Here is a 21,579-nt window from a genome sequence, read left to right as displayed (position 1 = left end):
AGACTAATAGTCATAATAAAGTGACTTACTTCCAGGAAGCAGATTTATAGCATGAATACCCTCACCATGTGTTATCCCGGGCAAGTGATTTCATCTCTGAGCTTTGCTTCTATATTTGTAAATGAGACACCATGACTATCTGCCTTAGGATCACCAGATTGAGTAGACTTAATATTGGTGGTGCCCAAGGAACCATACCTATTATTTACACTTTAAAAAAAAAAAATTATTAGTTGTCAATAGATCTTTTATTTATTTATATGCAGTGCTGAGGATCAAACCCAGGCCTCACACATGCCAGGCAAGTGTTCTACCAATGGGCCACAACTCCAGCCATGTTATTTACACTCTTGAGAAGTTCCTTCTCATTATAACTGAGCCCAATGAGATTTGGCCCATGGGACATTATCAAGTAGATTCTTGATAAGCATTTGGACATTGAGGTTTGTCTTCTTGGAATCCTGAGCTATTATTTAAAGAGATCTAGTCATTCTACTAGAGAAGGTAGGTGGAAAGAAAAAACAGATGCCTAGCCAAACCTGTTGGTCCACCCATGCCAACCAAATGCCAGATGTGTGAAGCAGCTATTTCAGTGAGTATTGCAGCCTTAACTATAGCTGGATTCAGAAATGGGAGAAATTGATTTAAAGCCACCAACTTTGGGGGTGATATGCACAAGGATTTGTAGTATGCCTGATGTCCTGAAAGAAACGAGAAACTTAATTTGTAATTGGTCAGAGTCAGGTATAATGTCCTTCCTGTTAAAGATATTTTATTCATTCATTCAATAGACATTTGAGGTCCTAGGACACAGTGGCAAAGATGACATAGATGTATGCTTTCAGAGAATTCTTCAATGGATTGAGGTCAATAAACAGGAATCAATGAAGGTACTGCTGGGAGACAGCACGGAACAATCTTGCCTGGTCTTTCTGTACCATAGAACTTCATTTTGCCTTTTTGAACAACACACTCATAACAGATTAGGTTAGCTGAGCTACACAAATGAATCCTCCTAAAATCCCAAGTGATTTAAAACCATACACATTTCTCATACGTGTCTCTTGGGACCACAAAGGCTACGTTCCATGTTGTTTTAGTTATACAGGTCAACATATCCCAGATGTCTCCACTAGGACACTGTGACTGAAGAGTTGCCAATCTACTTATGGGGAAAGGCATGTTGCAAATTTGACACATCATACATAAGGGAGTATAACTTCTCATTCTTCTGATTGTACATGATGTAGAATCACACCAGTTGTATAATCATTATGTGCACATGGGGTAGTAATGTCTAGTTCATTCTATCCTTCCTACCCCCATGTCCTCTCCCCTCCCTTCACTCCCTTCTGCCTAATGCAAAGTACCTCTATTTTTCCCTAGCTCCCCCTTACTGTGAACAAGTGTTAGCATCATCATATTATAGAAAACATTTGGCCTTTGTTTTTTGTGATTGGCTTATTTCACTTAGCATGATAATTCACTTACTGACAAATGCCATAATTTCATTCTTCAAGGCTGGGTAATATTCCATTGTGTATACATACCACATTTTCTTTATCCATTCATCTGCTGAAGGACATCTAGAATTGTTCCATAGTTTGGCTATTATAAATGGAGCTGCTATATACACTGATGTGGCTGCATCACTGTTAGTATGCTGACTTTAAGCCCTTTAGGTATAAACCAAGGAGTGGGATAGCTGGGTCAAATGGTGGTTCTAGTCCAAGTTTTCTGAGGAATCTCCATACTGCTTTCCATAACAGTTGCACCAATTTGCAGTCCCACCAGCAATGTCCAAGTATACCTCTTTTCCCATATTCTTGCCAACATTTATTGTTGCTTGTATTCCTAATAACTACCATTCTGACTGGAATGAGAGAAAATCTTAAGAGTAGTTTTAATTTGCATTTCTGTTATTGCTAGAGATGTTGAACATTTTTTCATATATTTGTTGATCGATTATATTTCTTCTGTGAATTATCTATTCAGTTCCTTAGCTCAGTGCCTTTTTTAAAAAAATATTTTTTTAGTTGTTATGGACCTTTATTTTATTTATTTATATATGGTGTTGAGAATTGAACCCAGCATTTCACACATGCTAGGGAAGTGCTCTACCACACCCCCAGTCCCCTGGTGCCTAACTTTTAAAAGGACAAAGAAGTGTAATCCCTGCCCTATATCAGGAGATATTCAACCTAAAATAACTTTTGAATCAGCAATACTACCAGGCTCCAGGCTTAACGCCTAGAGGAACTGAATTATGTGACAATCCTGGGTATCTGATCCCTTTACATAGGTCTTTCTTCTCTGGCCACTTGCACTCTGTAACCAGCTGCTACTTAAAGGATAAAGAAGAGTTTATGGACTACCTCTCCCTTTGTAAAACAATGTACAAATTATTGCATTTCTTCATATCTTTCAGACTTAACCCTTGCTCATGTAGGCTGTAAGTGGCCATTCATTAGTTTTTAGGGCTGCATAGAGGACGAAGTCAAAGGAAGAAATTATGGCAGCAGAGACAGAAGAAAGAAGGCAACATAACTAAAATTGGTTTGTGACTAAGATTATTAAATAACACTTCAAATATACAAAACCAAGTTCTAAATTGTCCCAGGCCTCAGCTTAGAACTGAAAGAAAAAACAAAAAAATAAGGTATTATTTGGTAATGATGGAAGCACACCAGTAACTATCAGTCATGCTAATGCCATCAATTGTTTTCTGTCCCTAGATTTTTATACCTCAGACTTTACATGTTGGGGCTTAGAACTTGAAAGTGGAAAAAAATCTATGTACTTACTCCTCTTTTATATATGCAAAATCTACAATATCTCTTAGATTTAATATTTTTAAAACTTTTTGAGATGCTGGGGATTGAACTCAGGGGCACTCTACCACTGAGCTGCATTTCAAGCCCTTTTGTATTTTGAGACAGGGTCTTGCTAAGTTTTCCAGGCCAGCCTTAAACTTTCAATCCTCAGCCTCCCAAATTGCTAGAATTACAGGTGACCACCACCAGGCCTGGTGATAGTTTAAATCTTTTTGACCCAACATGTCATTAAAAATGGTTTGATGTAGAACTTCGGCTGGAGAAACTGAAGACCAGAGAGGTTTAGTTCTCTATGAGATTAGTAGTGTATCTCTTATGGCTCTAGAATTAAGGAGGCTTAGATTTGTATCTGGATTCTCAGATTTTGGAAGAATCTGGATTCGTATTGGTGACAAAGAGGACAAACTATTCAATCTTTCTGAATCTCACCTTCCTCTCTCTACAAAGAAAATAATCATAGTACTTACATCATAAATTTAGAATTGAATGAGGATTCAATCCTCCATTTCTGCAGGTTTCACATATGTGGATTCAGTCCACCACGGATCAAAAATATATGAAAAACACTGCACCTGTATTGAATATGTACAGACTTTTCTTGTCATCATTCCCTAAATAATACAGTATCACAACTGTTTACATAGATTTACATTGTGCTAAATATTAAAAGTAATCCAGAGATGTCATAAAGAACACAGAAGATGCGTGTAGGTTATAAGCAAATACTACACTACTTTTTTAAAGAAACTTTAACATCAAGGGTATCCTCTGGGCTGGTGGATCCAACCCCCCAACCCATGTGGAGGGACTGTATACCTGAAAAATATTCCCCAAGTTCTTACAGCTAGTAAGTAACCGAACCTGCACTAAAGCCGGGTCTTCTAACTCTTCGCCTAGTGTTCTTCGCATGGCACAAATCTTGGAACAGCATGCAAAATGCCCATTCTACTCCATTGACCTCATCCATTCAGGGAGGTACAGCAGATGCCTAACGCTGGCTGTCGGAACTGCGCCTGCGCGGATGTCCTCCCTTGACTCGCGCCGTGACGTAAGGCGCCTGCGCACTGCGCCCGGCGCGTCCTCTAGGACGTACCCAGAAAGCAACGCTTCGCTCCCGGGTCAAAATGGCGACCAGGCCTGCTGGTAAGTTACGGGGGTAGTTTCTGGTGGGCACTGCGGTGCTCAGCCTTATTTTCGCAGCGACTTGCTCTTTTTCTGATCTCCCAAAATGGCCAGGTTTGCGAGTAAGGGAAAGTGGCGGCTCCCGTTCAGCGGGCTTCCCTTTTCCAGGTCCGGCTGGCCTGAGGGTTGAGACGACCTGCTGCTGCGGTCGTGCCAGTGGTAACTCACATCCCTGAGCGCCAGCTGCCGCTGCTCGGCGTCCTTCCCCTCAGCCCTTGGAAAGTTCAAAGACGCAAAGAGATAATTAATGGGTGTCAGCCAAAGTGAACCGAGTGCTTACTAAATGAGCCAAGCTCTGTCAATTGCATTGGCTCGATAAATTCTACCACTTGAGGTTTCTTTCATGCCTGGTAACAGACAATGGTTATTGGAGGAAATGGAATTGGAGCCCTTGTTTCGCCCCTCGAGTTCTCCCTGGAAATTAGAGGTAGCTGAGCTACGTTTACAGTGAGGCTTCAGTTTACCCTTGGTTTATCTGGAACGTGAGCTTATCTGTAGGTTTGGAGAAGCCTGTGTTTGTTGTAGGAATTGGAACAAACACATTTATTATAGAGTACATTGCAGAAATTTTCGGAACATTTAAAGCAACCTCGTGGTGTTTTTTATTTTCTTTTTTCTTTTTGCTAATCTCTGCCCTCTGGCGGTATAAATTGGAAGTTTGTAAAATATTGGACCCTTTCTTCATACCCCCAGCAATTTTGAAATCATTAATGAAAGATTGCCAGATAAATCTGTTAACCTAAATGACATTGAGCTTTTAGGGAATGGAGAAGACATATAAGGATTTATTAATTAATTAATCTAACATATTTGGGGCGTTCTTCTGTGTTGTGTTTGGGAACCATATATACCTAATGTTAGTAGCTAACTCTGGCTCTGGGTGAGATCACTTCTGTAGGCTGCTTCTTTTTATTTTTTCCTGAAAGTGATATTATACATAACTGCTAATTTCCAAGGAGATTTGTTAATGCCATGTTATCCATAATGTACTAAGGAGTCAGGGTGTGATGAGGTTATAGTGAAAGGAGAGTTTGCATTTCTTCCTTGGTAAGGGGCTAACCCTAGAAAAAATTTTAAAAGAAAGTTTAAACTTGTTCTGACTTCCTATCTGTACCATATCTCTTTGTGTATATCAGGAACAGTCATGTCCTTAGCCCCTACTGGATTATCTCAGTGAGGCTCAGCTTTATTCCCCCAAGAGTTTTAACATTACTTATTTTTTTTTTTTTCAAATATTCATTCTCTTAAGGAAAGGTAGCCGCTTGGAAAGAGGAAATGGGTTTCTTTTTCTAATCCATATTAATGTTTAAATTACTAACTTATGGTACTGAAAATTCTTCTAGAAATATATATATATATATATATTTTTTTTTTAAAGTATAGCCAAGTCAAATAATGGTAATGTTGACTAAAAATTTTAGCAGATGAGAGTCTTTAGACCTGTTGCTCTATTCTGAAATATCACCCTTATTTTCATACTGTTTTCTTTGAAAAGACAAATTTATAGTTATTCCTGTAGTATATTTTGTAACTAACAATGATAGAAATCTTTCAAGTCCGTTTCCTGTCTCCCGCTCCTTCAATTCTAGTGGTAGTAGGTGGACATAAGGACCCTGCATGTTGTATTTAAACTGGAGTGGCAATAATATACCTATGGATCATTTGTATACTTGTGTTTGAGCTCACCCTTTTCTCCCATGACTTGCTACATAATTTTTTACCCAGAGTTACTTTTGTTCATTAAAAAAATAAGCAGTTTTTAATGAAAATGTATAGAGTGTAAGTTTTTGAAAGGAAATTCCTTCTTATATTTGTAAGAAGGTAACTATAGGAGTGTACTGGCTGTTTATCTAACACTGTGTTCATGGAATGTAAGTGAATTGGAGCAACTAACTGTGATAATTACTAGTTGCAGCATCAGGCCGGTGGCTGGATGGTATTCGAAAATGGTATTATAATGCTGCAGGATTCAATAAACTAGGTGAGTATTTTGCGATCTTCTGTTTTCTTCGTTTTCATCCTCTTTTTCTGAGAATAGTGTTTTTGTACGATGTATTATGGTTGCAAAAACACTTTTGCTTCTGTGTACATCAGAAAATTTTAAAATTAGACCACACTTCTTTATTTTTTATTCTTTTTGAGAGGAGAGGGATGAAATCCTCTAAAAATATTTGAGATGGAAACAATTTATGGTTGCAGAACAATTTTCCTTACGTTCTCCCTTATGTGAACATTGAATAAAAACATTTTTTCCAAATATTAAAATTGAATCACATCTTAAAATGTGACATGACATTTTTTAAAAAATCTTTTTAGTTGTAGATGGACACAGTATCTTTATTTTTATGTGGTGCTGAGGATTGAACCCAGTGCCTCACATGTGCTAGGCAAGTGCTGTACCACTGAGCTACAATCCCAACCCCCATGACATTTTTTTGAACTTTATAATTTGCTATGAACTTCATCTTTTGCTGTTGAAGCTAATGGAAAGCATTATTGAATGTTACTAGGTCTTTGGTTCACTGACATTTTAAGATTCTTGATCTCAGATTTGAAGTATAAGAAAATAGAGATGTGGTTTTTAGATATGTGTTCAAGGACAACATTTGAAATGTTTTGGAATTGGATTAGATGAAATATACAATTTGTGATGGTGATCATAAGAGGCCCATATATTGTTTCAAGAAATAGCTCATTATATTTGAGATGCTTTAGGTTTCAAAACATCATACCTGGTGATTTAAACTCTTGATATTTCAACCTGTCTTAAGCTATAAGTCATATAGATATTGTACTCTTAAAAAAAGAAAAAGAAAAATCACTACTTTTTGAAGTGCATATTTTATTTAACTCTTTTATTTTCTATCATAGGGTTAATGCGAGATGATACGATATATGAGGATGAAGATGTAAAAGAAGCCATAAGAAGGCTTCCCGAGAACCTTTATAATGACAGGATGTTTCGCATTAAGAGAGCCCTGGACCTGACCATGAGGCAACAGATCTTGCCTAAAGAGCAGTGGACAAAATATGAGGAGGTAGAACAACTTTTATGTGTCTGACATTGTTGGCTTTTAAGAATGGAATATTAGAAACAAAAGAAGCACATTCATTTGTGTAGACTTTAGAAGTCTCAAAGTTGTACCAAATAAATATTATTTTAATAGCCTGGGTAGGTTAATAAGGAAAGCATTGGCTCCATTTTAGAGAAAGGTACATTGAGACTAGAGGTGAAGTGATTTCCAGAATCACTAAATAGGTCTTAATATAGAAAGTCAGAAATAGAATCTTTAGTCTTCTGCTTCCCAAGCCATTTCTCTCCCTCTATAGTTGGCTTCCTACTCAAATAAAAACATTTTGGTGTTCATACGAAGGCCGCAGAATGGTCCTCTGATGCCCAGGAAGGAATTGTGAAGCATAGCCTCACCCTTTGATCTGCAATAAAACCAGACAAAACCCTATGAACACTGATTTCTTTTTCTTCCCTGATGGATTTACCTCTCATAATCTATGAAAGCAGCTTATTGTAGTGTCTTTTTGGGGTTTTGCATTTTAAAAAGTGTCTAGTTCTTAGTCTGGTTGAGATTATACTTTCTTAATATAACAGTATATGTGTTTTGGAGATAAAAGGTAATTAATTTTGATGTTTAAGACCTATTGAGTGTTTGGAATATATCAGTATGTCATGGTAGAATATAATATTTTTCTTTTATTTATTCTTTAGGATAAATTCTATCTTGAACCGTATCTTAAAGAGGTTATTCGGGAAAGAAAAGAACGAGAAGAATGGGAAAAGAAGTAATCATGTAATTGAAATCTGTGGATATAATTGTCCTCATAGATTTCTATGAAGTTGGTTAAACTTGAAACATACAATTAAAAAATTATTTCGTCTGCATATATATTACTTTAAATAAATGTCTATCATAATCATTGTTGGAGTTTTTGACTTCTAAATCTTAGCCTGATAAGTCCTGAATTCACTTACCTGTCAAAATTCTTTCCAGAGTTTTAAGATATTTTAAGTCAGTGTTAAACTGCTTCTTGGAAATCAGAGAGGCCACTTGAATCTTTCCCTCATTGTTTGGATAACCTTTTAGTTTTCTGAAGGATATAACTTTCTACCAAGCAGAATCACCCTTAGATGACCTTTGTTGACTTGCAAGATACTTGGGAGCTGCATCAAGACCTTACTTGGCAGATATGGGATGGGGCAAGAAGCAAGAGCACTCATGCAGAATGGCTTTCAGCTTCAGAAGAGACTGAATGAAAAAAGGGAGACAAACAGCTTCTTAAACACCTGCTTTCCAAGTAGATTTATTTTGTATCTTTCTATTAGAAATCGATTGTGTATACCTCAATATGAGTATATCTGTATGTGCCCTTGTGAGGATAACGTAGGTTAGAAAACCAAAGTAGATAAGTATAAAAATATGCAAATGCAAAAAAAAGTTGTTATCAAGTATATTGTAAGATTTGGGTACTAGTTCGTTTAAAAGTTTTAAGATTGTAGGCTAATTTTTAAAATATACATTAGAATCATTCATTGTCCTCATTTCCATCCCTAAATTCTGAAATGCTTTTTTCGGAGGTGAGAGCATGGAAACCATAGTGAGCCAGGCAGGAATAGTAGGACCTGTGGTGCATGGTGTTCCATGCCCACTGCTGTGTGAGGGAAGATACCTTGAGTGGGATCTTACCATGAAGGACAAGACAACAGGGTGAGAAATAAATTTTGTCTTATGTTTAAAATTCATAAAATGTGCTGGCATATTTGGTTTTTTTCACATAAAGAGTTTTGTTTGAAAGACATGTTTGACCTTTGCAACATGATCATAAAGAGCAACTTAAAAGTTGTGCTAAAATATCGGAAAGCCTTGTTAAATTCTATAAGGGCTGGGATGTAACTCCACAGTAGAGCATTTGCCTGGCATGTGCGAGGCCCTTGGTTTGATCCCCAGCACTGGAAAAACATTTTTTTCCTTAGGATATTCTGATATTCAGACTGTATTTTGAAAATACATATTCTGAAAATCGTTCTTGTTGATTCTGTTTATTCTGACTTAGATCCTCATTTGATAATAATTTTGCTCATGGTAAAAGCTATTCTTATAATCATTAATTTTTAAGTTCTTTTAATATTTAAAGTAAGACTAAGGGAAACACTGAAAGAATCAAACAGTTGACCAAGGTTGAGGTCTATCATGAACAGGGGCTTCTAGGCTATCCACCTGCTCAAAATGTGACAGGACAATAGACCAGCCTCTGACTGGGAGAGTTCCTCCTAAAGCCAATTGTGCTTATTCTACATTGCTTGATTACTTTTTTTGGGGGGTGGGGGCAGTGGTACCAGGGATTGAACCCGGGGTATGCAACCACTCATCTTTATCCCTAGTCCTTTTTATTTTGAGACAGGGTCTGGCTAAGTTGCTGAGACTGGCTTTGAACTGGTGATCCTCCTGCCTCAGCCTCCCAAGCCACTGGGAATTGCCTTTATCTAAATGAGCAGCAAGTTCCCAGTGACTCAGGAGGCCAAGGTCAGGATTGCAAGTTTGAGGCCAGACTTAGCAATTTATCAGGTCTTGAGCAGCTTAACAAGACACTGTCTCAAAATTGTTAAGAAGGGTGTGGGGATGGGGAGATAGTGGTTGAGCAGCCCTGGGTTCAATCTCTGCCCTCCTGCCAAAAAAAGACTGTGTTATCAAAGGTGTCCTGTTAAAAATCATTGTAGGAGTGTCTGAAACAGGCCTGTTATTCTGAAGACAGAATAGGAGAGCTGATTGTGGATCAGACCACACAGGCCTCAGTGCATTCACTTAACGTGGAACTTCAGGATTATGCTTTAACTTCTTTATACCTGTTTCCTCAGCTCTAAAATGGGGTTCTTGATACAACCTATTTTATAGGACTTTTGTGAAAATTAATTCACTGTTATATGTCAAGCATTTAGAACAATTTGGTACACTGTAGGTGCTATGTAAGGGTTCACTTCTTTTTGTGAATGGAGGGAGAATAAAATATTTGAAAAAACAGACTATCATTAAGTCTCACTTTTCATCCATCTATTCCCCTTGAATGTCTGACTTCCTTTAATGAAGTACCCATTAACTGAGATGAGAAGAGGAGGAATTGGATCTGTATGATAGCTTCAATTAGACAAAGCCTGGCTAAGACTTTGCTGCCTGCACCTGTTTTGTTTTTCAGATTTGACAGTATTTCAAACTTCCAACACATCACATCCTGCTAATTTGCTTTGTACAGTTTAATATGTAAGATACCTTATGTTGTCCAAAGTTTGACATAGGTCTAGGTTTTGAATGTATGTCTTTCCTAGACCTTGAAGGAAAATAGATTCATTTGCTCAGAAGTGGTCTATGTTCTATTTTTCTATTTTACTGTACTTTCAGTTCCATCCCAAACCAGATAGTTGGCTGATGTTCACTGTCATAGTGCACTTCCTAGTAATACTTCAACCTTCATGTTGCCAAGGTGTAGAAAGCAGAGTAAGATATGTTGGGGCCTCAGCATATCCCAAATGCTGGCCTTGTTCCTAATTGCATGTTGCCTGGAAATATTTGATAACATTCCTGAACTAAGTTCTTGTGGCCTAAATATTTATGTGATTCTCTGTGGTACAAAAATGTTAACTAAAAAAATCTTCATTAACAGCACCTGTGCTTTTTTTTTTAATGCTGGAATCTTAATAAATTGTGAAGTGTAGATTGTAGTAATAATCTCATGTAGCTTTTTAAGTGATCACTTTTATTTTTAATTTTTTTTTCTTTTGCTACTGAGCAATTGAACCCAGGGGTGCTTAACCACTGAGCCACATCCTCTGCCCTTTTTATATATTTTTTTAGAGACAGAGTCTCACTAAGTTGCTTAAAACCTTGCTAAGTTGCTGAAGCTGGCTTTAAACTCCCAATCCTCCTGCCTCAGCCTCCAGAACAGCAGCTGGGACTACAGGCATCCACCACCAGACCCAGCCCATAAGGGCTCCCTTTTAAAGCATTAACTTTGCATTACTTCTGTCTTTCTCAAAGATCCAAAAATAAAATAAAGCTTGGGCAGAGCCCACAGCTCCTATAGCCATAATAATCCTGCCAAATTCAAATTGAGATGATGTTTTTAAAATATAGACATCCTCTGTGCAGCTTTGAAGTAATTAACTGAAGTACTTGGAATTTAAAGGTTAGGTGAATGTAAAAACTGTCATAATCAAATCTTTGACAGCCTAGTGGATAAAAAGCAGATGGGTTTACCAGTGGAGCAGCGCGCACTTTAGGAGCTACAGCATCAGAGAGGAATACAGTTACAAGGTGAACAAGGTGAATGAAACCTTTTCAAGTTGCGGGAGCCCCTTTGTCAGAACAAGGACTGAAATTCTGCCACTAGGTGGCGGTGTACTACAACTTTACCACTTGAGGTATACCACACTGGAAGATTTATCCATTTTGTATCCTACCAACTCCCTCCCCTTCATTTTTCATGATGACAACACCTTAGAGGTTTATGGCCACCAGGAGAATTTACTACTAAGCTATATACTGATGTAATGAAATCTAATATATGCTGTGCAATGAATTATGAGATGTTATTTAGTTTCAGGATTTTACTACTTAAATCAGTTATGACCATATTTTCTTTTATATGATTGCTCACTCTTTAAAAATACCATATGACTGTATAAGGAACACCTAATAAAGTCTGTATATGTTAAAATATAAATTTTTAAATTTATTTGCCATAATTTTTAAATTCTGATTTTATGAGTGTTCATATTAAAAGCCATAACTTGTTAGAATCTAAGATCTCAGATGGGATGGTGCCTCTAAGTTATATTTTGCTAAGAACTTTTATTGTGTGTATTAGCAATTGAACAGAAAGAACTGAATTATTTACAAGATAATTAATTTTTAGCCTAAATGTCCAAAAATCTGTTGATATTTGAGTAGTTTTGGACAAACTGCTTAAATAGTCATTCTGAATTCTGACTAAATCTCTTACAGTAGAAAGAATGTATTATTTGTTTAACTTTGTATTTTAATACATTTGCCTATTTTTGCATAAATGCCATAAATGTGATTTAAAAATAAACCCCTGTGAAACTTCTGGTAATGATATTCAATTGAATCATTGTTCTTTTAGAATTCTAATTATATTAAGGAAAATTTTATACATATCTATGAAAACTGAATTTACAAGCCAAACCCCAAATGATAATTACTTGTTTTAGGAGAGTCAGCTTTCTTTCTTATGCACGCATTAAGATGCGGTTTCCCATTAAACTAGAAACTAAGATCTGAGACCAGCGATTTGACAAGGTCGTTAGCCTTTATAGTTGGGATTCTTCAGCTATGAAATGGGGAGTTTGACTGCAAAGTCTTTAAGACTCATTTCAGCACTAAACCTCTGGGATTTAGTTCTGTACTTCATCATTAGGATTAACTAATACTGATTAAGTACCAGCTTTGTACCAGGCACTTGTTCCTACTTTGTCCCTTTTCATCTTCCCTGCAAACTTCTGGCATAATTATTGTTAAATGATTGTAAGGAAGAAAAATATTGTGCTTTGAAAGTTCATGTCTCTCTATTTCAGTATATAATTTTATGGGGTTTTGGGGAAGAGAGTGTATGCTTTTATGTACCAGGCTAGTCAGAAGCTAGTTATAAAACAGGGCTTCTCAAACTCAGCACTATTGACATTTCAGGCTGGATAACTCTTTGTCATGGAGAATTGTCCTGTACATTGTAGAATATTTAACAACATCTTTGGCTTCTATACACTAGATAATGGTACCACCTCCCCACTTCTCCCAGTTGTAAAAAAAAAAATTTAAAAATTTAAAAAAATGTTTCTGGATATTGCCAAATGTCCCCTGGGGAATGGAATTGTCCTCAATTGAAAACCACCAGTGCTGGGAATGCAAAGAGAGAAACAAAGATGGGGGAGACAAATAGGTAATTAAATAAATGTGTAAACAAATATGTAGATTATATATAATAATTAGTTGCTGGGTGTTCTGGAAACATGGAGAAGGGAAACTAACCCTGGGGTCGGGGATCAGGGAAGACCATCTGACAAGTGATTCCAGAGGAGTGAGCAGTTAGTCAAGAAGGTGGCAAAGGGCTCTCCTAGAAGAGAAAGATGAACAGAAAATGCTTTCAGGCACATAAGTATAAGTTTGGCATCGATGGAGTGATAGATGTCAGCTGGAGAGATGTGGGAGATGAAACATGAAAGGTAGATGCCATATTGAGCTGCTCGGACCTCACTCTTGAGGAGCAAAGTGAATAGATTGAAGGAAGTGGAGATGTTGGGTCTCAGGAGATGAAATAAATTTCTCAATGCTTAACTGTCAAGTTGCTTTTTTAAAGTTTATAGTAATTTATACTCCTCAAGACAATTCATGAGAGTCCTTTTCATTGCATCTCTGCCTACAATGAGTGCTCTCATTAAAAACAAAAAACAAAAAAACTAAATTTGATGGAGAAAGTTTCTTGTTCATAGGTGCATTTCTTGGATTGAGCAAACATTTTTTCATATGCTATTATCAAGTTAATTTTCCTCTTTCATCAATCTTGTTCATGCCCTTTGCCTAAATTTCTACTTCTATTTTCACAAGTTTTCCCTTATTTGTTTGGTTTTCCTCTTAGCCCCACTTTTCCCTCAAATTTGGATCAGTCCTTATCTACTTGTGTGAGGACTTTATATATTTAGACAGTACTCCTTTCACTTAAATTTGCTGAAGTGATAATATTTCGTTATTTGAACTTTATTTTTTTATGTCTTTTCAACTGTGCTCATGGTGGTTTTCATCAAATGAAAGATTCCCATTTATATGTGGTACAAACTATCAATCTTCTCCTCTGTGGTTTTGTCATAAAGGTCTTGCTTTGAGGAGGCCTCCCTTTACTCCAGGGTTATATAAATATTCAATGAGGTTTTCATTCATTCCTTTTAGCTGTAAGAAGTAAAGCCATAAATCTTAATTCCCTATGGAATTTAAGTGTAAGGTGTGAGTAGAATATATTTTCTCAATAGATAACAGGAGATCCAAGGCTAGATGATCAATTTGTTGTCCAGGGGAATGGACCTTACAAAGGGAGGTATGAAAGGGATCTACTGAGGGGGATGCAGGATGGTAATCAGCACCTTCTGTGAGTTTGTCATCCTATAAGATTTTTTGCTGTGCTGGATATTCCAGACCCACCCTGTCCTCCTTCATCCTGCTCCACACGCCAGGAGGCTGCCCCATATGGACTACATCAATAGACACCCTTTCCCTCTGATTCTGGCTTGAACTTGGCCAGCAGTAGAGTCACCTGTAGGAAAGGGCAGATGAGAGAAAATGGGGTATTTCTTCCCCAGCCTACTTCCTGCTTGGTCATGGGCTGGCACTGGTCACACTCCTCTGTAGAAAGTGACTGCTCCTGTCAGATAGCTCCCTCCCATGCTCCACCCTCCCTTTCAAAGGGAGGCTCTCCCTATCAAAGTTGGCTCTACTTGAGCTTGCTTGCCCCTGATGTTCCTTAGTTGCCAGGCTAGGTGTGCTTTCTTTCCCTGCCAAGACCCTGGCTCATAGACCTGGCTCCACCTGAGAGTAGTTGGGTTGTCCCATGGAAGCACCAAATGCTGCCACTTAGAACAGGTTTGGGATCCATCCCTGGGAAACCTTATACACTTGCTTCTCTGAGGTTGGCTAACTCGTGCCCCGAGTCAGTCTCCAGGAGACCACACAAGTTCCCGTTACAGGGAGTGGCCTTCCAAAACCTGTTTCCTACCACCCCCACCTCTGCCTCTATCCATGACAGATCTGCTTCCAATCAGAGACTTACTTTCCTACATAATTTAATGCAGGTAAATGCCAGTGCTAAAAAGATGCCATATGATAGAAAACAGAAGTTTCTCCCATCCTGACATATTGCTGTGCTCTCTTTCCAAACTCTTTCCTCCTGTTTAACTCTCTCATCCCCGAACACACTGACAAATTCTGCCTCTAAACTTTGTTCCTCCTGTTCCTAATCCCCTGGGATGCTGCTGGGTGGGTGACACTCATAATCCTCACCATTCTCTCTGCTTTACTTTAAGACAAACACTAAGTTCTTACCTGCTCAGAGAAGCTCTCTCTGATCTCCAGACACCTGACATTTCTGTTTTCTTTGGCTTTCTGAAGTACTTATTGCTTCAAACAATCATGTTACTCAATAATAATGAATCCTATTTACCTACTTGTTATGGTTTAGTTCTGGAAGTTCCCCCAAAGGCTCATGTGGGGTAGGGAGGGAAGCAAATCAGGAGATTTCCAGGGGTGTGGAGGGAAGTCTCCCTGGGGACTTTGTCCCCAATGCACCAATGTTCAGAGGTGAGACTTTGGGGAAGTGATTGGATCATGAGGGCACTGACCTCACCAGTAGATCAGATAATTGGGTGGCATTAATGGGAGGTGGTGGAACCTGTAGGTGGTGGGGTCTAACCAGAGGAAGTAGGTCATTTGGAGTGGGCCCTGGAAGACTTTACCTTGTCTCCTTCCCCTCCCTGCCTCTGCTTTCTGGCAGATATGAGCTGAGAAGCTCTGTTCCACCATGCCTTCTCCACTATCATGTTCTGCCTCACCACAGGAGCCAGCTGACCTTGCACTGAGACCTCTGAAACTGCAAGCCAGAATAAGTCTTTCCTTCTTTAGGATGTTTCCCTCAGGTGTCATTGCTGCAATGGGAAGCTAACATGTTAGGGTTCTCTGTTGCCTTTCATGGTCTCAGGTGTTCCTTCTGGAGATTAGTACCAGTACCTTCGTTTGATAGAGGATCAGAGGCGTGAAGCGACTGGTGTAAGATCACAGTTAGCAAGTGAGCAAAGCGAAATCTGAATTGTCTGCCTTGATATTGTTATGCTGTCCTCTATTTAAGGTGTACAACATGATGTTTTGATACACATATAATCTTGAAATTGTTGCTACTGTCAAGCAAATTAAAATACCATCACTACACATAGTTAATTCTTTGTACATGTGGTAAGAGCACCTAACATCTCTCTTAGCAAATCTTCAGTATACATGCAATGTAATTAACCATAGTCCTCATGCTGCACATCAGATCTCTAGACTTATGCATAACTTGCAAGTTTATACCCTTGACATACTTCTCCTGATTTCCTTCTCTCTACACCCCTGGCAACTACCATTCTACTCTCCATTCCTTTGTGTTTGCTTTTTTTTTTTTTTTTACATTCTTCATATAAGTGAGATTATGTAGTATTTTTTTTTTCTGTATCTGGTATTTCACTCAGCATAATGTCCTTCAGGTTCATCCATATTGTTGCAAATGACAGTTATCTTGTTTTTTATAAAGACTGAATAATATTCTGTCATATATATACATCACAATTTATGTATCCATTCATCTATCACCAGACACTTCGGTTGTTTCTATAACTTGGCTATATGAACGAAGCTACAATAATGAGGTAGTGATTTATTTTCCTTTGGGTGTATACCCAGCAACAGAATTGCTGGATGATATGACAGTTCTACTTTTAATTTATCGAGAAGCCTCCATAGTGTTTTCCATAATGGCTGCACCAATTACACTCCCACTAACAGTGTACAGAGTTACCTTTTCTCCCCACTCTCACCAACATTTGCTATCTCTTATCTTTTTCATGATAGCCATTCTAACATATAAGAGGTGATATCTCATTTTAGTTCTGATTTGCATATCCCTGATGATTAGGGATTTTGGACACTTTTTCATACACTGTTGGCCACTTGTATGTCTTCTTTGGTAAGGTGTCTATTCAGGTTCTTATTTTTTTAATTGCCTTTTTTTAGGGTTATTTTTAATGTTATTTTTTCAATACATGCTGTTCACATTTATCATTACATTTACAGATTCAATTTCAGTTTGTATTCATCTTTTGCATATACTTTACCTAAACTCTATCCACTAAATGAAATCTTGAGTTTTAAAAGTAGTGTGAGTAGTGTACTTTTTCTCTGAGGGGATGACATTTGAACTATGCCTTGAATATTGGAGAGAAGCCACCATTGGAAACCACCCTGGTTCTCAAGCAGGTCTGTACAGAGAATTACCTAGGGAGCTTAAAAACAAATGAGAAATCAAACCCAAAATAATCTGATGCCTGAGTACACTCTGAGATTCTGAATTAATTGGTTCAGGATGCAGCCCAAGATACAGATGGCTTTAATGTGTAATTAAGACTAAGAACATTGATCTAGGAGAAAACACGCCCAGTGAGTGCAAAGACCTGTGATAGGAATGTCCTGGGGTGGTTGATGAAAAGCTTATGGAGAAGGTCACTGTGCTGAATCCAAATGAAGGAGGGGAAGTATAGACCTTGGGGTCAGAAAGGTAGGTACTACTCATATGCAACTGGAAGTCTGGAGAATTTTGAGCAGTGAAATATGATTATAAAGCAAGTAGCATTTATAAAACTACCTCATTCTTTTTAAGGAATGTATACCCCTCTGGATTATGGATGTACTATAATTTATTCAACCACTTGCCTGTTGATTGACATTTGGCTTGCTTCCAACTCAGTGCTCTCACAAATGGAGCTGCAGTGAATATCCTTGTGCACTTGTGCTTTTGAATTTTTGTGGGATAGAATCCAAAGACTTTAAAAATTTAGATAGGGAACATGGTTAGTGGAAAGGAGAGAAAATCATTTAAGATTCCCAGTCATGCCAAGGAGAGAGATCTCTTAAGCTCAAATATCTTGAATGTGTATTCCACATCAGCCTGGGTCAAGCCAGGTTTAGCAGACCATCAAGATTTTGCAACCAGCCACTGGAGTGTCCTACAATAACACCAAAGTGTGAGAAAGATGGCCACACCCACAGTTACTGAAATGAACATTTCATTTCCCTTTAGGTTTTTAAACTGATCACATTTACTCTGCTTTCAGTTCCATCCAAGTTTAGCTAACATATTGTTATGTTTAGTCAGCTGTTTAAAATCCTATCATAAATCAGAACAGAATTTTCCTTGTAGAGAAATGTACTTTTAAAAAAATAATTTCCATTGTTTAAAGAAAAGGAGACAGAATGCTTCTGTAGCTATTCAAAGGTTTGTTTTCTTAATTCATTTCCACTATTTTGCACATGTTGGCATACAAATAAGTTTTGATTTGTTCATGCAACTAATATGTATTCATACACGGTACTTAGTGCTGGGATCCCAAGCTGAATCCCATTTAGTGCTTGACCTTACTGAACTGTCAGTGCTGGAGAGGAGATAGGCCAGTAAGCAGAGAATCACAACTCAGGCAGAGAGGGCTTCTTGGGAAGCAGGGGATGGTGTGGGAGCACATAGGAGGGCCACCTAACCTATACTTGGCTGGAGGTTAGAGGTGAGTAACATTCTGTGCATACTAAACAACTGAAATTGACTTTTGCTCTTCATTTCTTTGTGACTAAGGCGGTTGTAAACTCTTCAGTTCTCATCATTTTTTACTTATGAACACTGCATTGCTGGTGGGACTGCAAATCGGTGCAACCACTCTGGAAAGCAATATGGAGATTCCTCAGAAAACTTGGAATGGAACCACCATTGACTCATTTTTTCCACTCTTCAGTATATACCTAAAGGACTTAAAATCAGCATACTATAGTGACATGGCCACGTCAATATTTATAGCAGCTCATTCACAATAGCTAAACTAAGGAAACAACTAGGTGTCCTTCAACAGATGAATGGATAAAGCAAATGTGGTATATACACACAATAGAATATTACTCAGCCTTAAAGAAGAATGAAATTATGGCATTTGCCAGTAAATGGATGGAACTGGAGGATATCATGCTAAATGAAATAAGCCAATTCTAAAAAACCAAAGGCTGAATGTTCTCTTTGACATATGGATGCTAACACACAATAAGGTGGGGGAGGGAAGAATAGAAGTTCATTGCATTAGACAAAGGGGAATGAAGGGAAGGGAAGAGGGATAGGAAAAGGAAAAACAGTAGAATGAATCGGATGTAACTTTCCTATGTTCATATTTGAACAAACGACCAGTGTAAATCCACAGCATGTAAAACCACAAGAATGGGAAGTTCTACTCCATGTATGTATGATGTTAAAATACACTTTACTCTCATGTATATCAGAAAAGTATAAATAAAAAATTTTAAAAACCTGGTACTAAAGCAACACATCAGATGCCTTTTATACATGGAAGCCCACCCTACTGCAAATTGGTTGAGAAGGTGAGGAACACAGGGAACCCCTTGCTGGAGCTTGCTTCTGGGATCAGATGGAAGCTTATGTCTTTCTCTTACACAAATATTTGCAGCACCAGGTAATAACAAATGGGTGGGCCAAGAGAAGGAGCAGTCATTTTGGGGGGAAAAGTATATTTTTCTTTTTTATTCCTCCAAATTTCTTTTCATTCTAATCCCCACTGATATAAGATTTTATTAACCATTTGACTCTTGAGTTCTAGATACAATACTTAGCTATCTGACCCATGTTTAATCTTTTAACTATTGAAACTGTTATCTGAAGATCAGGGAAAAAAAGTAAGAAAACAGAATTGCCAGTGAACAACTGTTTCAAATTATGACTTGGTTGACTTAAAAAGCAAAATATCAACATTAGACCTTAACACTTCAACTTGGAACTTGGTCTTAGGACTTGATGGAATTTATAACCTCATTTCCATAACTCAATTATTCTAAGAGAAAAAGGTGAATGGACTTTGGATCAGAGACATAAGACAGGGATTTGAAAATAGAATTAGTGGAAATAGTTATTTAAATATAAAGATATTCTTTTTTTAAAGAATCTCTGTTTTAAGAAACTTTTTTTTTTTTAAATCTAGGCATTGCATCTCAGTTAAACAAAAATAGAAATATAATATTTTTAGGTTTCTCTCTGGTACTTTAGAAAATCTCTAAATTAGTCTCAATCTAAGATTATCTGTACTATGGGACCATTTGTCTGCAGAACTGGGTATCTAACTCAGGAACTTGCAAACATTAGGCAAGTACTCTACCCTGAGTTTTATCTCTAGCCCTTTTATAGTTTTATTTTGAGACAGATCTCACTAAGTTGCCTATGGCCTCCCTAAATTGTCGAGGCTAGCCTCAAATTTTCAGTCCTCCTATTTCAGCATCCTGAGTCACTGGGATTATAGGTGTGCACCACCAGACCTGGCTCACTCTGGAACTTTTACTTTGACAGTAATCACAAACCGTGGTCACCTCTGCTGTGAGTTAACAGAAGTCGCTTAGTCTAATCAGAATCTAAAGACACTGTGAAGTATGGACATGCTTGCCTTTTCAGAAAAAAGATACAGACAAATCATGGCTATATAAAGGAGTGGGATAGTCTGGATTCCAAAATTCTAGCAGAGTACTGCTACCCTTCAGGCAAGGACATGGGTGAGATGGTCATGGACAAAAAAAACCATCCACCCTAGTGACAGTGACATTAGATTAGCCATTTGGGAACGAGGTGGGGAATAATTATAGTATCCTGTTGTATAAGGTTTAGAGGTGCCTAGTGGTGAGAGGGAGCACTCTCTGGGCTTGGTGCAGGCCTGGCAGTCTCTCTGTCTGTCTGTCTGTCTCTCCCTCCCTCCTCTTCTCTCTGTGCATAGATATTTTTTAATGGTGTTGGCAAAGCCTTATAAAATGGCATCTGCTTTAGATTGAATATTTTTGTACCCCTCAAATTCATATGTGGAAACCCTAATGCCCAATGTCATGGTATTTGGAGGTAAGACTTTTGGGAGGTATTAGGTCCTGGGTCCTCATGATAAATTAGTATTTATGAGAAGAGACACAAGAGATTTGCTTCCTCTTCCTACTCTCCATCACATAAAGGAAGAGACGATAGTTAACTATAAACCAGAAAGAGGTGAAAGAATGGACATTTTTTTAAGCTGTCTGTTTTATCTCAACTCCCTAAGGTTTCCCTCCCAGTAATGGGAACAAAGCCCTTAAAGCTGTTCTCTGTTCCCAAACAGAGAGTAAAAGAGTAAATTGAGCCTGATAGCCAGATAGTGCTCAAACAGTAGGATTACCAGAAACTATTGACCAGAATCTACAGCCTGTTGTAAAACATTGTGAAACATGTTGTCAGCAAACCCAGACCCCCTTTGAAATTTCCTTTGTTCCCCCTTTTCCCCCTTTCATGTGTGACCCCTCCCGATGTGTGGTTTCTGCCTTTATAAACCTACAAGATTTTCTGCTAGGGACTCGACTCCTGGAGTTGGGTCCCAGCGCGCTGGAATAAACACCTCTTGCGGTTTGCATCAAGTGACGCCTCCTGCGGTTGATTGGGGTTGCCGTCCATCCATGGGACAGAGTTGGGGTTTCCTTTTTGGGGGCCTTACATTTGGGGGCTCGTCCGGGATGAGATGGCCCCCCCTCATCCGCGGAGTCGACCTTGGAGGTAAGAAGGGGTACCCCGAAGTTGTCTGTCTTTGTCTTGTGTTTTGTTAGTTGGTCTGGTTCTGTGAGCGCGCTTTCGGTTTCGGTGGCAGCCGTTCGGTGACTCGTGAGAGTGGCCGAACAGTGGCCGGCAGACGTGCCTGGGG

The 21,579-nt window shown here is 38.3% G+C and overlaps 1 protein-coding gene across 1 annotated transcript; it reads left to right on the top strand.

Moving 5' to 3' along the window:
• Positions 1–3,893: 3,893 nt before the first annotated feature.
• UQCRB (ubiquinol-cytochrome c reductase binding protein) lies at positions 3,894–7,949 on the top strand. Its single transcript, XM_079126155.1, has 4 exons — positions 3,894–3,977; positions 5,926–5,997; positions 6,888–7,054; positions 7,741–7,949. Exons 1-4 carry the CDS (start codon positions 3,959–3,961, stop codon positions 7,816–7,818), a joined length of 336 nt encoding a protein of 111 aa, XP_078982281.1. The 5' UTR covers positions 3,894–3,958; the 3' UTR covers positions 7,819–7,949.
• The last annotated feature ends 13,630 nt before the right edge of the window (positions 7,950–21,579 follow it).

Source organism: Sciurus vulgaris, assembly GCF_902686455.1.
Source record: "Sciurus vulgaris genome assembly, chromosome: 1".
Taxonomy (NCBI): Eukaryota; Metazoa; Chordata; class Mammalia; order Rodentia; family Sciuridae; genus Sciurus; species Sciurus vulgaris.
The sequence above is the reverse complement of the archived record's forward strand: the minus strand, read 5'-3'. Positions and strand labels throughout refer to the sequence as shown.